Here is an 18,072-nt window from a genome sequence, read left to right on the forward strand (position 1 = left end):
TAGGGACATGAGTAGCCACACCAGATCCAAAGCAGACTTACTTTTGGAGGGATGGAGATTAGGGTTACTCTTTTATTTGGGGGAGCAGCCGTATTATATCTCAGCACCGCTGAGAATTTGCAATTCTCGTTGCAGATACAGTCTCACAGCTGGAATTTAAAAGAATACAAATAATTTCTGAAGAGTCCTAATTGCAGAAATGCCTGTTCATCCCTCAGAGCTCTTGTCCTTCCTGGTCCTCCTGTCTGGGATATTGTCTTCTTGGGTCTCTACTCACCTGTCACATCCTTAGATCATATTAAGCTAAAACGTGCACCTGCTTTTACTCTTCTTCAGTGTACTTAGCGCCACCATAAGGCAAAGATATGTACAGTCCTCCAATGCCATAAGAAAAACACAACATTTTTAATTTAGTATTTATAAAATTTGTTGAAATAAATGCCTATAACATAGACCAGTAGAGTTATAAACATTTTATTTGCTTTTATTTTTTTGAAATACAAAATGTGCACATTGAGTTTACACAAACACGCGATGGCAAATTTCAGTGTACATGTATTGTACTACTCTTAATTTCTACACTGGTGATAGCAGGGCAGCTTTCAACATCCTATCTCTACACCAGAATAGATACCTGATTTATTGTTGCAAAAACAGTTGCAGATTTCCTCCTACTGTAGCCTCTTGTTCTTTATGAGAGTTCTGCAAAACAGGGAGGGTGTTTGTATCCTTAGTAGTGTTGTGGCAACTTTACGATTTTGGCTTATGATCAGCAAAAAGAATCTGAATTGTTGGAGTTCTATGATGAGCAAAATCATAATACAGTCCATGTAAACTGCTTAGCATTTATTTTCATTTTCAGTGAAGTTTTGGTATGGTAGTTCTGGATAGAATGGACTCAATGATGGTTTCAAAGTGAATTCTGCTTTCTCTCTATCCCCTGTAGGCATTGGGGTAGTCCAGGTCTCTTTGGCCCTGAATGGCGTGTAAAACAAAAGTACCTTGAAGGAGTCAAGGGAAAGGGGATGGCATAGGCCTTCAATGCTGTTGGGAATTACTTGGCATTAAGTATTACCATATACCAGAGGGCAGATATCTTGACCCTTTGCATATGCCTATGAACATCTTTGCTTTGTTCCACACCTTCTGGGACCTCCACTTAATGACACAGTAGAAAACAGTCAACCTGTAGGACTGGACAAATCCAAAATTATATACATCACATAGGCCTTGGCTATAATATGTATTATGAAAAATTAAGAAATGCTTATTAAATAAGCTTTATTAGGCATATGCTGACATCTGGTGATGAACTAATTTGTTTCATGTTATAAAAAATGCCAGATAAATGAGTATCTTTAACAGAAGGCAGCAAATCCATAGAAACTGGGACTGTGTGTTTGTTTTTTAATTATAGTAATCTTGTTTACTTAGTGTATAAATGGAATTACAGCATACAAACATGAAAATTAATTTCTGGAAATTAAATGCAGATGCCAATATTTTAGAAAACCATTTAAAATCCTGGGGCTGAATACATCCAGTTGAGTAGCAGAAACCACTGATATTTTAAAATCACTGATAATGTGAAAGCTCAATAATCCCATGGCTAGAGAATCAATAAAACTATATGCCAGATTCTATTTGGAATAGTCACAGGGTATGAAATGACTTAGAACATCCCATGAACTCAGTGGCATTATGAAAAGGATGCAGATTTGTAACTGGAAAACTCAAATCTTTTGGAAATTGCTTTATATTAAAACAAAGCTTGTTTGCATAATATGCCTCAGTGTAAAGCTGAGCAATCTATGCTAAGAGTGGTAGCTCCAACTTTAAGTGTGGTAGAATAATTCACATTTGTCTGTTTGATCGAGGATGCTTTTGACAAGTTAAATCACATTTTCAAAGAGCTGCATGGAGCGCATTATGTTTTCATCCTGTAAGGGAGAAGCACAGTGGGATTAAATTAAGTATCTCTGCAAGGGAAAGTACACTGTTTTGCCTCTAAGTACTGCCTCCCCCACTACTGCTTAAGCCAAAAGCTCAAATACTAAGTGTTTGCAAATATCAATACCATCTTTTCCATTTTCCATAGAGATAAGTATGGAGAGCCCATTTTACATTTTGTTGAATCTGCAGGCTTTAAATATTTCATTTGAATCTTACTTCTGTTAATAGAGAATATTTCTCAAATTGGAATGCCAGAATGGACACTAGAGAGGCGCTGAGGGCAGGACCAAAAATAAGTGAGCAAAAGCAAATTTTGGAATTCCAGGTAGATCGTAGACCAAGTCACAGAGACTTGTACATGTAGAAGGAAACAGGGTTTGTGTGTGAGCTAAGAGCCAACTCCATTCAGGATTGGAGTTTGGGGGTTGGGAGACCTGTCTATAGTCCTTTCACCTCTCTCTCTAGGTCTGTTAGGGCTAAATCTGTAGGACCTTTAGGAGCCTTTAAAAATTGCCAGAGAAGGAATTGTTTGAGAGCCACCTTTGGCCAGTGGCTGTGTTCAATTTAGCATATTCCTTAGAAACCAGGGGATAAACTCTGGGCATTTTAGGGGCATTTGGAGATTGTGAATGGCACTTGGTGAGCTGCTTATAGTAATGGTAAATAGTAGCTGACCTTGTGCTGACTTCCGGGGCTAGAAGCCAAGGAATAGCCCCAGCAGACTGATGGCACCAATTTAATGCTCTTAAAGACCACTATGTCAAAATATGAGTTGGGAAGCAAGCAGACACCAAGAAAGGGAAAGTGTATCAATTTGAAAATAAAAAAAGCTAAAGTATCAACAAACCTCATTGTCTCTACATTTATTTTAAAGTATTTATTCTTAATTCTTAATCTTAGTAATTCTTAATGCTCCACCCATGCATCAAGTCAAATAATCATAGATAAGCTAAAACTGATCTCCCACCAGATGATGGAAAACCACTTTGGATTTCCCCTCTGAATTTTCCACTCTTTATTTTTTATGACTGAAGACCATTACTGGTTCAACCAAAAAGCCATTTCTGGTGCTCATCCATTAAAACAATATGTTTTCCGCAGAAATTGGATGTACACTTGGCCTGTGATGTATACTTTGCTGTACTGGAATTCTCAGTCTATGGAGATAATATGTTATATGCTCAGTGTGGAAAAAGAGCAGTTCGAATTTCACATGTGTTTTAACCCTCAGTGTTAAATACTCGCTATTTATTTAGAATTTAGGAAAGAAAAATGCAGTGTATGTGTAACTTTGTATGTTTAGGCGTTTCTGCATAGCTCTCCTCAGGGTAGGCACTCTTTAAATGTGAATTAATTGGATTATCCATTGATGCCGGTTTTCAGAGTGGTGGGCTTCTCTCAGCTGTGTACAAGTGGTAAGGTTAGGTCAGCTTTGTATTTTGCTCCGTTCATGGTGGCTAGCTGACTCTACTTAGTCTGGCTATTATGAAAGCAAAAGGGATTACTTACTTTTTGGCAACTTTCAATGAACTCATCTATGGTAACAACTCCATCTTTATTTTTGTCCATTTTCTGTTCCGGAAGAAAAGAACAAAAAACTGTTCAGACTTCTCCCTTGATACCCTCCCTTGATAACCTCCCTCGATACCCTCACAGCTGAAGCTGTTGAAGAGTCCATCAGCCTCTTTTCATAGGGAAGAACTGCTTCAGAGCATGAGCTAGTCCTTTCTTAGTGATAAGAATCCTATGGGCAACTGCTGTTAGCCTGTTCCCTTTCCAGTACAATGTGGCCGACCACTAGAATTGCTGCCCTCGAGAAAATCTGGCCCACTAGCTAGGACAGTTCAGGCAGTTTGTGGACACTTTCAGAGCCTTGGTTTTCTCATCTATAAATTGAGACTAAAAAGGATTTATAACCATAAGGATTCTTTTGAGAATTTATTGAAAACAAACATTAAAAACATGCAAAATAGCAATTTTTTAGTGTTCTGTTTAGGATATAGTGAATGTTCAATAACTGTAGTTATCAGTATTCTAATAAATTGAAAACCAAAATTACGAAATTAGAATGATGGTTAATATTCTATTGTTTTATCCCTTTCAATAAGAGTTTTTTTTTTTTCTTTTGCATTCTTTTGAATTATTGTGATACTTTGCAAGCATTAGGACATTTACTCTTTTTCACTCCGTCTCTGACTTCTACTTGCAACCCTACCTGGAAAAATGTTTCGACATGTTGTCTAGGAGCATCTTCCTTGAGGACAGGATATGTGCATTTACCCATCATATCGTATATTGCTTTCATTATATCAAGCATTTCCTGAAAAGTAAAAGGTGCTCACATGAGGCTGCTTGCACTGAATGAAGAAACCACTCTGACAGATTATTCCTATTCTGTTTTGAATTTTTTTTTTCCCCCATTAAGTGCCTTTTGGTTGTTCCAGAGGAAAAGCCAACAGTTTCGTGCCTTAAGAGCAGCAGGGTCAGAATGTAAGAATTAATTCTGATCTTGATTCCAAAATGAAGTAAATTCTTACATATCCAAGATGATCAGGAAAGGAATGTTCTGTTTTAATGTTTAGATTTCCATAGACTTCCTATAGACTTACCTTGTTTTATTGAGTTACATATTATATTATCTTATATGTTGATTATCAGTTTCCTTTTACTGAGAATGAACTCCGTATGATGAGCATTATGCTAAACTAACTGATAGGTTTCAAAGCTTATTAGGATTTTCCTTGTTTTTTCCTACTATGGCTTTAAATTAAGAAATTACACATGTAGTTTAGTCAAAATAGTATGTATGACTCTGGGAAATCCCTTGAAATTTCATTAATTTTTTAATTAAAATAAAATCTAGCTTTTGCCTTGTCATTTCCAATCTTGGTAAAAAATAATATCTAATTACTCAGACATGCAGGTTTATTGTTTCACATGTGTTTCCTTCATATTGAAATTTCCATATAAAAGTCTAGATTAAATTGGTAATACAGATGTAATATTACATTTACTTTTTAGAGTATTCAATTGTTATAATGATAAAGTAGTTTATAATTTATACCTCATAGATAAAACATTTTAAGATGTTTTGAGTTTAGATAAGTAGCAAGAATTTTGTCTGACTTAAGCAGAATTCATGAGATGTGTTACATGTAAGATCAGCATGTTTGTGTTAAACATGAGATATAAAGGGATCAAAGGGCCAAGAGGTACCTAATATTTCCAAGACATCCAGCTACTAAATAATTACTGTATTACTGTACACCAGTTACAAGAGGCACTAGCTGTTCAGGATATGCTCAATATGCAGAAGCACTTAATATTCATGAGGTCTTACTTCAGAAATCTGTTGGTGAGAAATATTCTGGCCCCATGTATCTCCTGCTCAAAAAACACAAAACCTATGGCCTTCAATCAGGCTAACTGTCTCACTCTACCTGTGGTCAGATACACTTGTCCCTGTGTCTCTCTCAGTAAGGTCAGGTCATTGACTCAGGGTCCCTTTTGTTTGAGGGGCCTCATGCTCAAATCAACTTCAGGAAAAGCAAGTGAGTCAGTGAGAAGGGACGTTAGGAACATTGAGCATCCCCCAGGATTCATGTAATGTCTTTCAACCTCATTTGGACCCTATCCTAAATTTGTTAACTTACCTCATCCCTTTTCCCTTCTCACTGTGTTTTATACTAGTTTAATAAACCATTGATAGGAGTTTCTTAATTTGGCCTGTGGGCCTTTTTTCTTGGATAGCCTGGCTGATAGTGTTTGGGGGCCCCACCACTCCCTTCAGGTTAAGTTCTACACAATACAGGTAATTGCAGTCTCGGTAATTTTAAAATTGTATCTGTTTCCATGTTATATTGGGAGAAAAAAGGCCACAGCATGGTATGTATACATTTTCTTCCTGATTCCAACCACAGCCTTTATCCAATTTACAATGTTTATTTGAATGCCATTAGGAAGCAGGAATACAGCCCTTATGTGTTTTATATTTACTTTGAAGATATAGGCACCATAAACTATTCCTATCATCGCAAGTTCTTCATGAGAGTGTTTCACCACCATCACCATGTAAAATACTTCGGAGTTCCTAAAAACACAATTTTCAAATTAATAATTTCAATTGTTTAACGTATAAAGTTAGAAAAGAAAAATGGAAACAGTCCAAAGGAGAGTTGTGTTGGTGTGGCATTTCTTACTTCTTTAGTGATGTAGCCATCTTTATTTATGTCATACAAATTAAATGCCCAGTTGAGTTTTTCTTGAACTGTCCCCCGGAGCAAAATGGAAAGACCCTTGATGAAATCCTAAAAACACATAAAAGCATAATTTGATATGACATTTCTTAAAAAAAGAAACACTGACTATGATGAAAGTCTTTCTCAAATGATGGAGGCAAGGGTTACAGCCCTCTGGATTTTTTAACCATTATTTAGCAAGATAATGTGTTCTTGGTCTTCCGTTTCTTAGAGTTCTCCATGGGCATAAACCACTCCTTAGCTTTAACGTTCTCATCTTTGATTTGGGAACTGTGATTTAAATCACCTGTGAAACTGGAAATGTTATGAGGACAGACACCCAAGCAGCAAGATGCATGCTCTAAGTGGTACTGGTTTTCTATCACAACTGCAAACAATTTCTTTTACGGAAAAGAATCTGAGAACACTGTACATTATGAAATACAAGCACATACATAGCTTATTTCCCATGAAAAAAGATCTGCTGGTCTGTCTTTAAGATATGGGTCAACTTCAACTGTTACTTAGAAATCAAGTTATAACACACACGAGGGCAGTGGTCAAGAGCATGGAGCTGGAAGCCAGACTGCCTGACCTCAAATTCCACTTATGTTGCTTGATAGCTTTGTGTCCTCTGACCATTTAACCTCCCTTTGCCTCAGTTTGCATATCTGTAGAATGGGGATTATAATAACTACTTCTTAAAGTTTTTGTGAGGATTCAAATAGTTAAGCTATAACAAAGTCTAGCAAAGGCATTGGTTATGTGTTTACCAAGTAAACGAAGCCCTTAGCCAGTATCATGGTTAGGCTGGTTTGCTTGAACTTGTTCAAATTCCTATATATTTGTTGTCATGTGGAGCAGAGCTACCATCACAGAGTGGTGATTCTGAGCTTACACAGATCTAATAATCCACTGGTAGATGAGAATGGAAGAGCCCAAGGGGCAGGTAGCAGTGGCCTTCTGGGTGAATTTGCATTTTCTCTCTACATTTCTATATTCTATCATCTTATAGTTGTTTTCCTGTCCCAGTTTCTTAATTTTAATGATTTTTTTTTTAAACATTGTAATGTAGGTAACATACACATAGTTCAAAATTTAACAATATGTAAGAGGTTTGGTGAAAAATTTTCCATTCCTGGACGCCAGCTACCCTTTTTCTTTCTCCTTGGGCAGCTTGCATTAGTAGCTTCCTGGATTACTTCCAAGGAGTTTTTGTGCATATGTAAGTATGAGGCATATTTATTTATATGTATTCCACATCCCTTCACACAAGTAGTCTGACAGGCTGTTCTGTACCTTTTTTCCCTGCCCCCAACCCTTAACAATCTTAGGAATAATTCAGTCTTTTTCACAGTTGCATAATTACATATGAATGTATCATAGTTTATTTAACCACTCTTCCACTGGTAAGAATTGAAAGATTTCCAATTTTATTTAAAACAATTTTACAAAGAGTGACCTTATATGTACATAAGTCATACTTGAGCAAAAATATCTGTAGAATAAATGCTTAGATGTGAGATTTCTGGGTTAAAGCATTTGAACATCTGTTTGTAAATTTTAAAATTACTTCCAAATTGTACCCCAATTCCCCTCTCAAAATCTATATGACAGTACTTTTAGGTATAAGAATATTATAGCTTGTCAATACTATTTAGTATCAAACTTCAGTGTTTTTCAATTTTATGGAAAACTATTTCTCAGATTACTTACATTTGTATCCCAAATAAATTTGAATATATTTTTTTCAAATGTCTCAATTTAAAGAAACTCTTCACATATTAGTGAAATTATCCCTTGTCTGAGATATATGTTCAAGTGTTGTTTCCTAGTTTGATTTTTCTTATATTTATTTTTGCAAGGTAGGGTTTTTTTTTTTTTTTTTTATATTTGTCAGTCTTTTAATATATGTCTTGGTTTATGTCATATTGAAAAGGTCTTCCCCATTTGAAGTTATAGACAGGTATTCCCATACTTCTTCCAACTACTTCTGAAGTTTACCATTTTAACGTTCAAATCCTTATTCTGCTTGGAATTTATCCACTGTTTTTAGAGAGTTGTCTGGTTTCACATTATTATTAACTACTGATTTGAGATTAAGATTTATCATATCCTTAAATCTTTTATGTATTTGTCTATATTTCTGAAGTTTCTATTTTATTTCATTAGTAAATCTGTTTATTACCTCTATTACATTGGTTCAATTATGAAAACATTTTAGTAATTTTAACAGCTGTTTCCTCCTGGTTGATCTTCTTTTTCAGCTTTTTTTCTCTATTTTTTTTCTTGCTTTAATATTCCACATGAATTTTGAATAACCTGCTGGGGTCTTTATAGGATTTGAGGTAAATTTACAGATCAACTTTGGTAGAATTGACAACTGCATGCTGTTGAGTCTTCCTAATCAAGACTATGAGAGACCTTGCCGTTGTGCAAGTCATTTTTGTCACTGAACCTATCAGTGTTCTGCTGCTGTAACAAATTACTACAACTTTAGTGACTCAAAATAATACATGTTTATTATCTTATAGTTCTGCAGGGGAGAAGTCTGAAATGGATTTCACTGGGCTGGATCGAAATGGGAGAGCACTGGGGATATAGAGGGAGAGTTTGCTCTCTTGTCTTTTTTTTTTTTTTTTTTTTAGCTTTTAGAGACCACTTGCGTTGTTTGGCTTATGATCCCTTTCTCCATCTCCGGAGCACATCATTTTAGTCTCTGTTCCCATTGTCATATCTTTCTCAGTCTGATCTTCCTGTTCCCTCTTACAAGGACCCCTGTGATTACATTAGACCCACTTAGGTAATCCAGGATGATCTCCCCATCTCAAGATCCTTAATCACACCTGCAAAGCTCCTTCTACCATGTAAGGTAACATATTCACAAGTTCCAGAAATTAGGATGTAGATGCTTTCGGTTTTGTTTGGATATACAAAAGCTATGACTTCTGTATAATTGTGTATGCTGCCAACTAAGTGTTTCTGCTGTTTATTATAGTTTTTCCATCGAGTTTCCTGGGTTTTTCATGGATGCAATCATATTAGCTGCAAATGGAGTTAATTTTACCTACTCTTTCTAATTTTTATAATTTTAATTACTTTCTTTTTTTCTAACTGTAGTGAATAATATATACGAGACAATATTATAATAATAATAGCTATCCTTATTTTGTTATTGAATTTAATAAGACTGTTTCTAGTGTTTCTACTTTAAGCATGAGAGTGACTTTAATTATGCTAAGAAGGTATACAGTTCTCATTTTATTAAAAAAATTTATCAAGAATAACCACTGGCTGACTTTCTTGCAGAAATGGAAAAGCTGATCTACAAATTCATATGGAATTGCAAAGGACCCCAAATAGCCAAAACAATATGGGAAAGAAAAACAATATTAGAGAGCTCAAACTCCACTTTTGAAACTCACTACAAATCTTCAGTGCTACACTGGCATAAGAAAATAGACATAGAGACCCGTGCAATAATTTCGAGAATGTGGAAATTTTAACATCTGTGACCATTGATTTTCAACGAGGGTGCCAAGAACATGCAATAGGGAAAAAGTCATGTTTTCGACAAATCCTGCTGTGACAACCAGATAACCATAACCTACTTCCCATCTTTATTCAGGGAAAAATGTAAAGTGAGAGAAAAAGAGAACTCAAGAGAAGGCCACAAAGAATTGTAGAATTTGGTAGGCAGAGAGAAAGGAAGCTGGCAAGGGATCTTGAAAATAAGTTGCTAGGGAAGTATGAAAGGTCATTTTCCTAGAAAAGGGTGGTTCATGGTGATACAAGATGCTGCTGGGGAATGAAAAGTGTTCATTAGATCAGCAATATGGAGGTCAGCAGTGACTGATGGGAGAACTTTCCATGCAGTAGAAGAAGCAAACAGTGATGGAGACTAGGTAGCAAACTCATAACTGCTGGCTGGCCACGATGATATAGAGATGGCTACATCTGAAGAGAAATATGGGATCACAGGAGAGATTTTTGAAGATGAACACTTTGATTACTGGAGGGAGCAATCTATGAAGAGAAGATTATACTAAAGTGTGTGTGTGTGAGAGAGGGAGGGAGGTAGTGCAAGAGAGGAGCTTATTGTTCTGAGAAGGTGGGAGGGATCCAACTGCAGGTAGAGGGTCTGAGCTGAGGAAGGAGGTGGTGCATTTCTTCAGTTAACACGGAAACAGGAGAACAGGCTGTGGATGCCAGCAGCTGATAAAAGTGGGAAGATAAGTGAGTCAGTCCCCACCTGGCAGCTTCAATGGGTGTCATCTGCTTGGGAGTGAAGGGTGTGGCAGAGAGGGCAAGAATCAAAGGTTAAAGGAAAGAAGTAGGCAGCCATGGTACTAGATAATCAGGTGACTTGTGCAAATTACCCAAGGATGGATATCCCTCAAAATAATCTGTGCTATCTCCTGGAAAGTTGTTATATATAAACCTGAAATATATAACACACTGTAATCAAGAATTAAGGTGCAATGTACAACTGGCAAACTATAAGCTGTGCTTTTTAGAAGCTACGAAGTAGTCACTGCCGAGTATGGGAAGGTAGGCTTGTCAGAGAAAGATTGCTGGACAGTTTTAAAAGGCCGAATGAGGTTGATGGTTATCAATATAAACCTTATCTCTTGCTTCAAATCACAAAGTAATAGTCATACGCTCTTAACTGAAAAGGGGGGCTGGATACAAGGTCTTTGAAGACATGCTTAGAGCATTGGTTCTCAAAACTTAGCTTGCCACATGATCCCCTGGAGGGCTTGCTAGAACGCAGATTCCTGGGTCCCACCCTTAGGATTCTGATTCATTAGGTCTAGGTCGGGGTGTAAGAATATATATTTCTAGCAAATTCCAAGGGGATACTGATACTGTTGGTCCAGGAATCACACTTTGAGAACCACTGGACTACAGAAATCATCAGTGGCATTGGTCCTATCACCAAACAGCAGATCAGAGTAACTTTTAAAGCCACATGTGGACTTTTATTGATTGCCTTCCTACTAAGCTCTCACTAATTTCCATTTGGTGCTTCATCCAGTTCTGCAGAAGTACTCTCCACCTCTGGCTCTAGTGATAGAGCTGTGACAAGAGCAAATCAAGAGGTACATATTATCCCTTTGGTCAAGGCATTTGGCTCTGTGGTTGGCATACAACCAAACCCAGTCCACGTCTGCTCAGCATGAATAGTTGAGCTTGGAGACAAATTGCTGCTGGCATCATTTTTGTGACCATGGGAGAGCTCACCCTTAGTTGTAGCCATCCATATCTCTGGACTTTTTCTTTCTGTAAGCCAATAAAGTCATCATATTGTTTTTGTTAGTGTGTGATTTTCTATTATTTGCAAACAAAAATATCCTGATTTACAAGCTGACAGCTGATTTACACCTTAAGTACTATGTATCCCAAAACTACTTCCATTAAAAGATAGCTACGGACCTTGGGTACCCCTCTACCTTGTAATATACCATCTTGCAGGATGATATCAATAAACAGTTACTTCAAAAGAAGAGTGATTCCTTACTTGTGGTAAAGGAAAATGAGAAACTCAGTGTATCTTATGTGGTTTTTGCTCCACACTTTTCTGAATGGTAACTGAAATCTATCAAACAGGAGTCACAAGGCTAAAAAACACTCAAACAAAAAAACCCTCTCAGAGTACTTTGCATAATTACCTTTTATCTGTGAAAGAAGGTTGCATGTGTTCCCTAATGCACAAAAATGATGGGTACTGAATTCTGGTTTTCATTCTCTTATGATCAAAGCAAAAGAAGAAGGCATAAAGATTTGACTTTATAATATCCCATCCTTGATCGGTTGTGACCTTGTAGGTATCTATCAGATTTTTGCTTAGTGCCTTAGTTCTGGTTGCTATGACAGGAACATTAGTCTTCCTCTGTCAGAGGAGTTCATCAAAAGGACATGACCACTGGCTGACCCACAAGCTGACCCAGGCAATCTGAGGCTCTTAACCCTCCCCTGTCCTTAGAATGTATGATCTGCACACCATGTCTGGACAAGGAATCACTTCAAGGATGTAGCCTTGAGGAAGTAAGGTCTTGCTGAGACCACCTAGACTGATATGTGACTGAATCCCATTAAGGCCTCCATTACATTTTTTAAGATTCTTGTGGGCAGTACAGAGATTTACTTGTCTTGCGGTTGCCCAAGACAAGCCTCATAGGTAAGTTCCCTTACTGATTACACCTGTTACCTACCACTCTGGAGTGGTCCGCCTCTTCCTTCAGTCTCTCCTTGCTCCCTGTGTGTAGGGGGCCAGTTTGGAATTTCACCAGAGGAACTACTGAGGTTGCAAACCAACAACCTGCTTCCCTACCTGTCACTCAGAATATCATGGCTTACAATCATGTTCTTGGGGATGTTTGCCACAAGCAGTGCTGTTTATAGTTGGGAAAACAACATTAAGTGACTTACCAATGGTAAGAAAGGTTAATTTGCCAGTCAGTGACAGATTCGGTATGAAAAATCATGCATGTGTTTGGTATATTTCTTACTTTATTCTTATGTATTTTTATGAAATTTTTAAAGGTGGTTCATTTTCTCTGGTATGACCTCCCTGATTAGAGTTAAACTTCCACAGTAGTTGAGCCTCCTTTTTAAAGTATTTGAAAGACACAATTTCAGATAGTACCTGAAGATTGCATCAGGTATTAATATGTCTAAAAAATAATAAGGAAATTTTCTAAGATTTGTGGCCTGATTTTATCATGCAGGAGGGATAATATACTTAGCTCATTTGATCTATAATATGGTCTATTTAGGTGATTTAGTGTCTTAAAAGGTGATGATAGGCATGTTAAGTTAGAGGAAATGTCTTTGGCTCCAGAGGCCATTAAACGTTAATAAATTTTTAAACAAAAATGATATATAAATGTATATATAAATATGCTTGATTTACATAAAAAATTACAGAAAGCAATACTGAAGAAATTGCAATCACACGTAATCCTATCACTTATGCAAAATGAAATCTTACCAATTTTTAAGCATACTATATTTATAGTAAAGGTCATATATGTATGTATAATAATGTATATTTCACTTAAAATAACAAGCATTTTCCCACTTCACTGAAAAGTCATTGTGACATCACTTAAATTACTACATATTAGGTTGAACCTTACGATATTGCTGATTTTTTTTTAAAGATTTTATTTATTTATTTGACAGAGAGAGATAACAAGTAGGCAGAGAGGCAGGCAGAGAGAGAGGAAGGGAAGCAGGCTTCCTGCTGAGCAGCGAGCCTGACGCGGGACTCGATCCCAGGACCCTGGGATCATGACCTGAGCCGAAGGCAGCGGCTTAACCCACTGAGCCACCCAGGCGCCCCTGCTGATTTTTTTTTTTTTTAAGTGGGTTCCACTCCTAGCATGGAGCCCAATGTGGGGCTTCAAGTCATAATCCTGAGATTCAAAACCTGAGCTGAGATCAAGAGTCAGATGCTCAACCAACTGAGCCAAATTGCTGATTTTTTTTTATATTTGTTAAGAATAGTAACTTCATGTGGTTTAATCTAATGATACTATCACAGTGGTTTTTGAGCATTTTGGATCCCAAACCACAATAATTATATTTTAAATGGTAATCTAGAACATACACACACACACACACACACATACACAAATATACACCGGAAAGTCATTATTTCTCTTCTATTAATTTTTTAAACATTCTTTTTTTTAAGATTTTATTTATTTATTTGACAGAGAGATCACAAGTAGGCAGAGAGGCAGGCAGAGAGAGAGGAGGAAGCAGGTTCCCTGCTGAGCAGAGAGCCCGATGCGGGGCTCGATCCCAGGACCCAGGGATCATGACCTGAGCTGAAGGCAGAGGCTTTAACCCACTGAGCCACCCAGGCGCCCCTAAACATTCTTTTTTTTAAAATTTTATTTTATTTTTTCAGTGTTCCAAGATTCATTGTTTATGTACCACACCCAGTGCTCCATGAAATGCGTGCCCTCCTTAGTACCCACCCCCAGACTCACCCATTCTTGTCATTAATCTCTAAATTAATTTTACCTCCTACTAATGATTGTAATTAGAGTTTGAAACACTGCTTTGTCATATGGATATATTGTAATTTACTTAACCATACTTCCTATTGGTGGCTATGTAAGTGAATTAAAATTGTTTTCTTTATTATAAGTGATGCTGTGTAAACATTGTTCTCTGTTTCCCATCATTTTGACCTATTTACCTAGGAAAGGAGTAGAAATCCTAGGTCCTGGGAACACTGAAATTTCATAGTAATAATGACTACAGTTTCTGGATGTTTGTGGGGCATGTGTTAGGCAATTTCTGCGTGTTATTTGATGTCGGCCTCATGCACCCATAGGGAGTAGGTATTGCTGTCTTTATATTATAAAGAGGTGCTCGAGAAATCAAGTGACCAAGCCAAGGCACAAATCAGTGAGGAGGGAGCTAAAAATCAAACCCAGACCTCTGGACTCAAAGCCCAGGCCTCATTTTGACTAGAATTGAAGCAATGGGCTGTGGCTATACAGAACAGTATGAAATGAACGCAGGCCATACCTCTTTTCTTGCTACTGTAGGACATAATTGTGGGGTGACGTGTAATAGTAACTCAGAGTGATTTGCAGTTCATTTTCTTCCTCATAACACTTGTAGAATATTAGGAATGCCAGGAATTCATAATTCTTGCTATAAAATTACTTCATAAATGAATTAGAAAATAGCCCTAGCTTCTTAACTACAAGTGTGTCAGTATGCAAATATATGTGTGACTCTGAAAGCTTTAAGAAGATCAGCTAAGAAGCCCAAGAGTTACATGTCCAGCAACAGTGAGGCTGACAGAGATCAGCTCTCTGAGACTGATGGAATGTTAACCAGTGTCACCAATATTAACTAAGCATTTTCTATGTGCCATGCAATTTTCAAGAGTCTTTAAACCCATCATTTAATCATACAACAATTTTATGAGGTATCATGATTATTTCCAGTTTACATTTAAGAAATTCAAGCACATAGAGAATGAGAAACCTGCCCCAGGCATCAGAGCTAGAAGTGGTAGAATCTAGATTTGAATCCTGTGTCTGACTGACAAGCATGTGTTTTTTTAGAGGAGAAGAGATTTCTGGAGCTTCCCTAGAGGCTGGATGTTAATGTTGGAGACTAATTCAGGCCTGGGGCAGGGAAGATGTAAGATGAGCCTGGAGCATCTTGTAGTGCCAGAAATTAAGAGTGTGATGAAAAAACACAACAAAAGAGAAGAAACAAGCACAATGATAGGAGTATGTTGAAGGAACACAGCAGTCGACTTAAAAAGCTCCCAGTTGCCAAGCTGTAACAATTTCAGCAACAAAATAAATAGAGGTTTATTGGATTATAATTCAAAAGAAAAAATAAATATCCATTAGTCCATACTGATATAAATGTCTTATTGAAAATATCCACAAATGGAGAAGAGACAAATATCCCAGGCAGAAGAATTCCAAGTAAATTACGTAAATTATATTCTACTCTCAAGAAGGTGGAATGTAACTCCCCCATCCTAAAGTATGGGCTGTGCATAATAACTTTCTTCCAAAGAGTATTATTTGGAAAGAGGGAAAAAAGAGTAGCTTTACAGAGAGGAATGACCAACCCTACTTCTAATAAGTGACCAAGGTATAAGTCAACAGCCATACTTCTTGTTGATAAAAGGTACTTTTAATGGAACTTTAATTCTTTGGCCTTTCTCCCCAGAACATATATCCCTGGGCTAATTATGAGGGAAAAAAATCAAGCAAATATGTACAAAACATCTGATCCATACTCCTCAAAATTGACAGGGTCATCACAAACAAGGAATATCTGAAGAACTGCACATCTGAGAGGAGCCTAAGGAGACCTACTGACTAAATTTAATATGGTATCCTACATAGGATGGTGGGACAAAGAAAGGACACTAGGTAACAACTAAGATAATCTGAAGAAAGCATGGACCTTAGTGAATAATGCATCAATATTAGTTCATTACATAGCAAGTATTCCATTTTAATGTATGATATTAATAATAGGGAAACTGGATGTGAGGTATATGAGAACAGTCTGTACTACCTTTGAAATTTTTCTGTGAAAGTAAACCTGGTCTAAAATTAAAAAGAAAAACCACTTTTATTTAAAAAAATGAATTTAAAAAAAAAAGAATCTGACCTGTGGTCTGTCAGAGAAAGATATTTATTGTAGGCTTTTCTTGTCTGTCCTGTAATAATCTGTTACCCTATATTATAGCTTATGCCGTGAAGGATTTAAAAGATATGTCCTTGGGGCCAACAGGAAGTGGTAAGCGAATGCAGGAGGAGCTGGGTACCCCCATGGCAAGACGAGGCAAGACTACAGGGAAGGAGTAGGCCAGAATGATGGACGACAAGCAAAAACCAGGACTCATGTGGCCTGGTCCTATTTCCTGGGAATCAACAAAAAGGTATGGATGGGGCCTAGGGCAACTGACCAAACTCTGAAACAGTTGGATTATATGAAAATGCGAGAATATATGCTCCGCGAAGACAAAGATTTGTGTATTTGTTCACTGTTATGTCCCCAACCAGCACTGTAAAGAGTATTTGGCGTGTAGTCATGCTCAGTAGGTATTTGTTAAATGTATAAATGAAATGAGAAGACTTCTGAACCTACCTTTCACTTTCCTTCCAATAGTTCCTTTGAATGGGCACTAGACAAGAAAAACAGAATTATGTGTACAGGTTGTATAAGTGTGTGTGTATGTGTTGAGAGATATGAGAAAGATAAACCCTAATGATTAATAAATGTGATAAAATCAGAATTTTTATACTACTGGTAACATTGCCTAAATAATTCCCACTGATGTTTGACATCTCAAAAGAAAATAGATATCTACTTATTTTTAAAAGATTTTATTTATTTTGAGAGAGAGAGTATACAAGCAGTGGGATAGGGGAAGGAAAAGGATAAGCAGACTCTGATGTGGGGCTTGATCTCAAGAGGCTGAGATCATGACTTCAGCTGAATCAAGAGTCAGGTGTTCAACCAACTGAGCCACCAGGGGCCCTGAAAATAGCTATTTAATTTGACTCATCCCTAGAAAGAAAGTTTTCTCATAACCATAAATGATATTTGGCAGGAAAACATTATTTTCTCATCACTATGAATTACAAAGAGATTACTTTTTAGGTTTAGAATGTCTCCAGGCAGTGCCACTCACATTTTATTCAGTAAGAATTGGATTGTCAGTGAATGGTGTTTTCTTGAAGCTTTGAACTGTAGCTCTGATGTCAAATCATCAGTCACCTGTAGGAAGCAGGTATAGCTATTCCAGAACTGTTCCAAAGAAAACATTATTTTAAGTCAGCCTCAATAATTTAAGTAAACTTTCAATTTGGGACCTGCTCAGAGGTATGTGTTACCCTGATGGTGATAATGTTTGGCAGATGGTAATTGTTGAAATGGTGGTAAAATTCAGAGTTGATCGTGTAACCAACAATCATGTCAGTGATCAGTGATTTTTGTGGATGGAATGGTCTGAATGTGGATTGTGAATGTTGGTGATAGTATTCAGTAATCAGATCATAGAATGCCATTTTAAATGTCATTTAACAAACATTGTGGCTCAGGTCCTCAGAAGGAGGCAGTCTACTGAAATGGTTAAGAATGGGATTTGGAAAACTATGTCCTGAGGGATCAAATACGGCACATATTGTTTTGTAGACAAAATTTTATTGGAACACAGGGATGCTCACATACTTTGGGTATGTTTGTGGCTACCACAGCAGGATTGAGTAGGTACAATAGAGACTGTATGGCCTCCAAAGCCAAAATACTTATATTTGGTTCTGTTTAGAGAAGTTCAATGACCTCTGGTTAAAAGCATAGGAGTTAGAGGCTT

The 18,072-nt window shown here is 37.1% G+C and overlaps 1 protein-coding gene across 5 annotated transcripts in view; it reads right to left on the bottom strand.

Moving 5' to 3' along the window:
* Positions 1-443: 443 nt before the first annotated feature.
* KCNIP4 (potassium voltage-gated channel interacting protein 4) overlaps positions 444-18,072 on the bottom strand; it is a 1,193,829-nt gene continuing 1,176,200 nt past the window's right edge. For 4 of the 5 annotated variants that reach the window (XM_047719007.1, XM_047719003.1, XM_047719006.1 and 1 more), the window contains 4 exons: positions 6,153-6,260; positions 4,169-4,273; positions 3,463-3,525; positions 445-1,940 (listed from right to left, as the gene is read on the bottom strand). In XM_047719007.1, the coding sequence (XP_047574963.1) occupies positions 1,893-1,940; positions 3,463-3,525; positions 4,169-4,273; positions 6,153-6,260 (324 nt within the window). In that variant the 3' untranslated portion in view covers positions 445-1,892. Of the gene's footprint in view, positions 1,941-3,462; positions 3,526-4,168; positions 4,274-6,152; positions 6,261-18,072 lie in introns of all 5 variants that reach the window. The other variant, XM_047719004.1, reaches the window with a different exon arrangement.

This window comes from Lutra lutra, chromosome 2 (assembly GCF_902655055.1).
Source record: "Lutra lutra chromosome 2, mLutLut1.2, whole genome shotgun sequence".
Classification (NCBI taxonomy): Eukaryota; Metazoa; Chordata; class Mammalia; order Carnivora; family Mustelidae; genus Lutra; species Lutra lutra.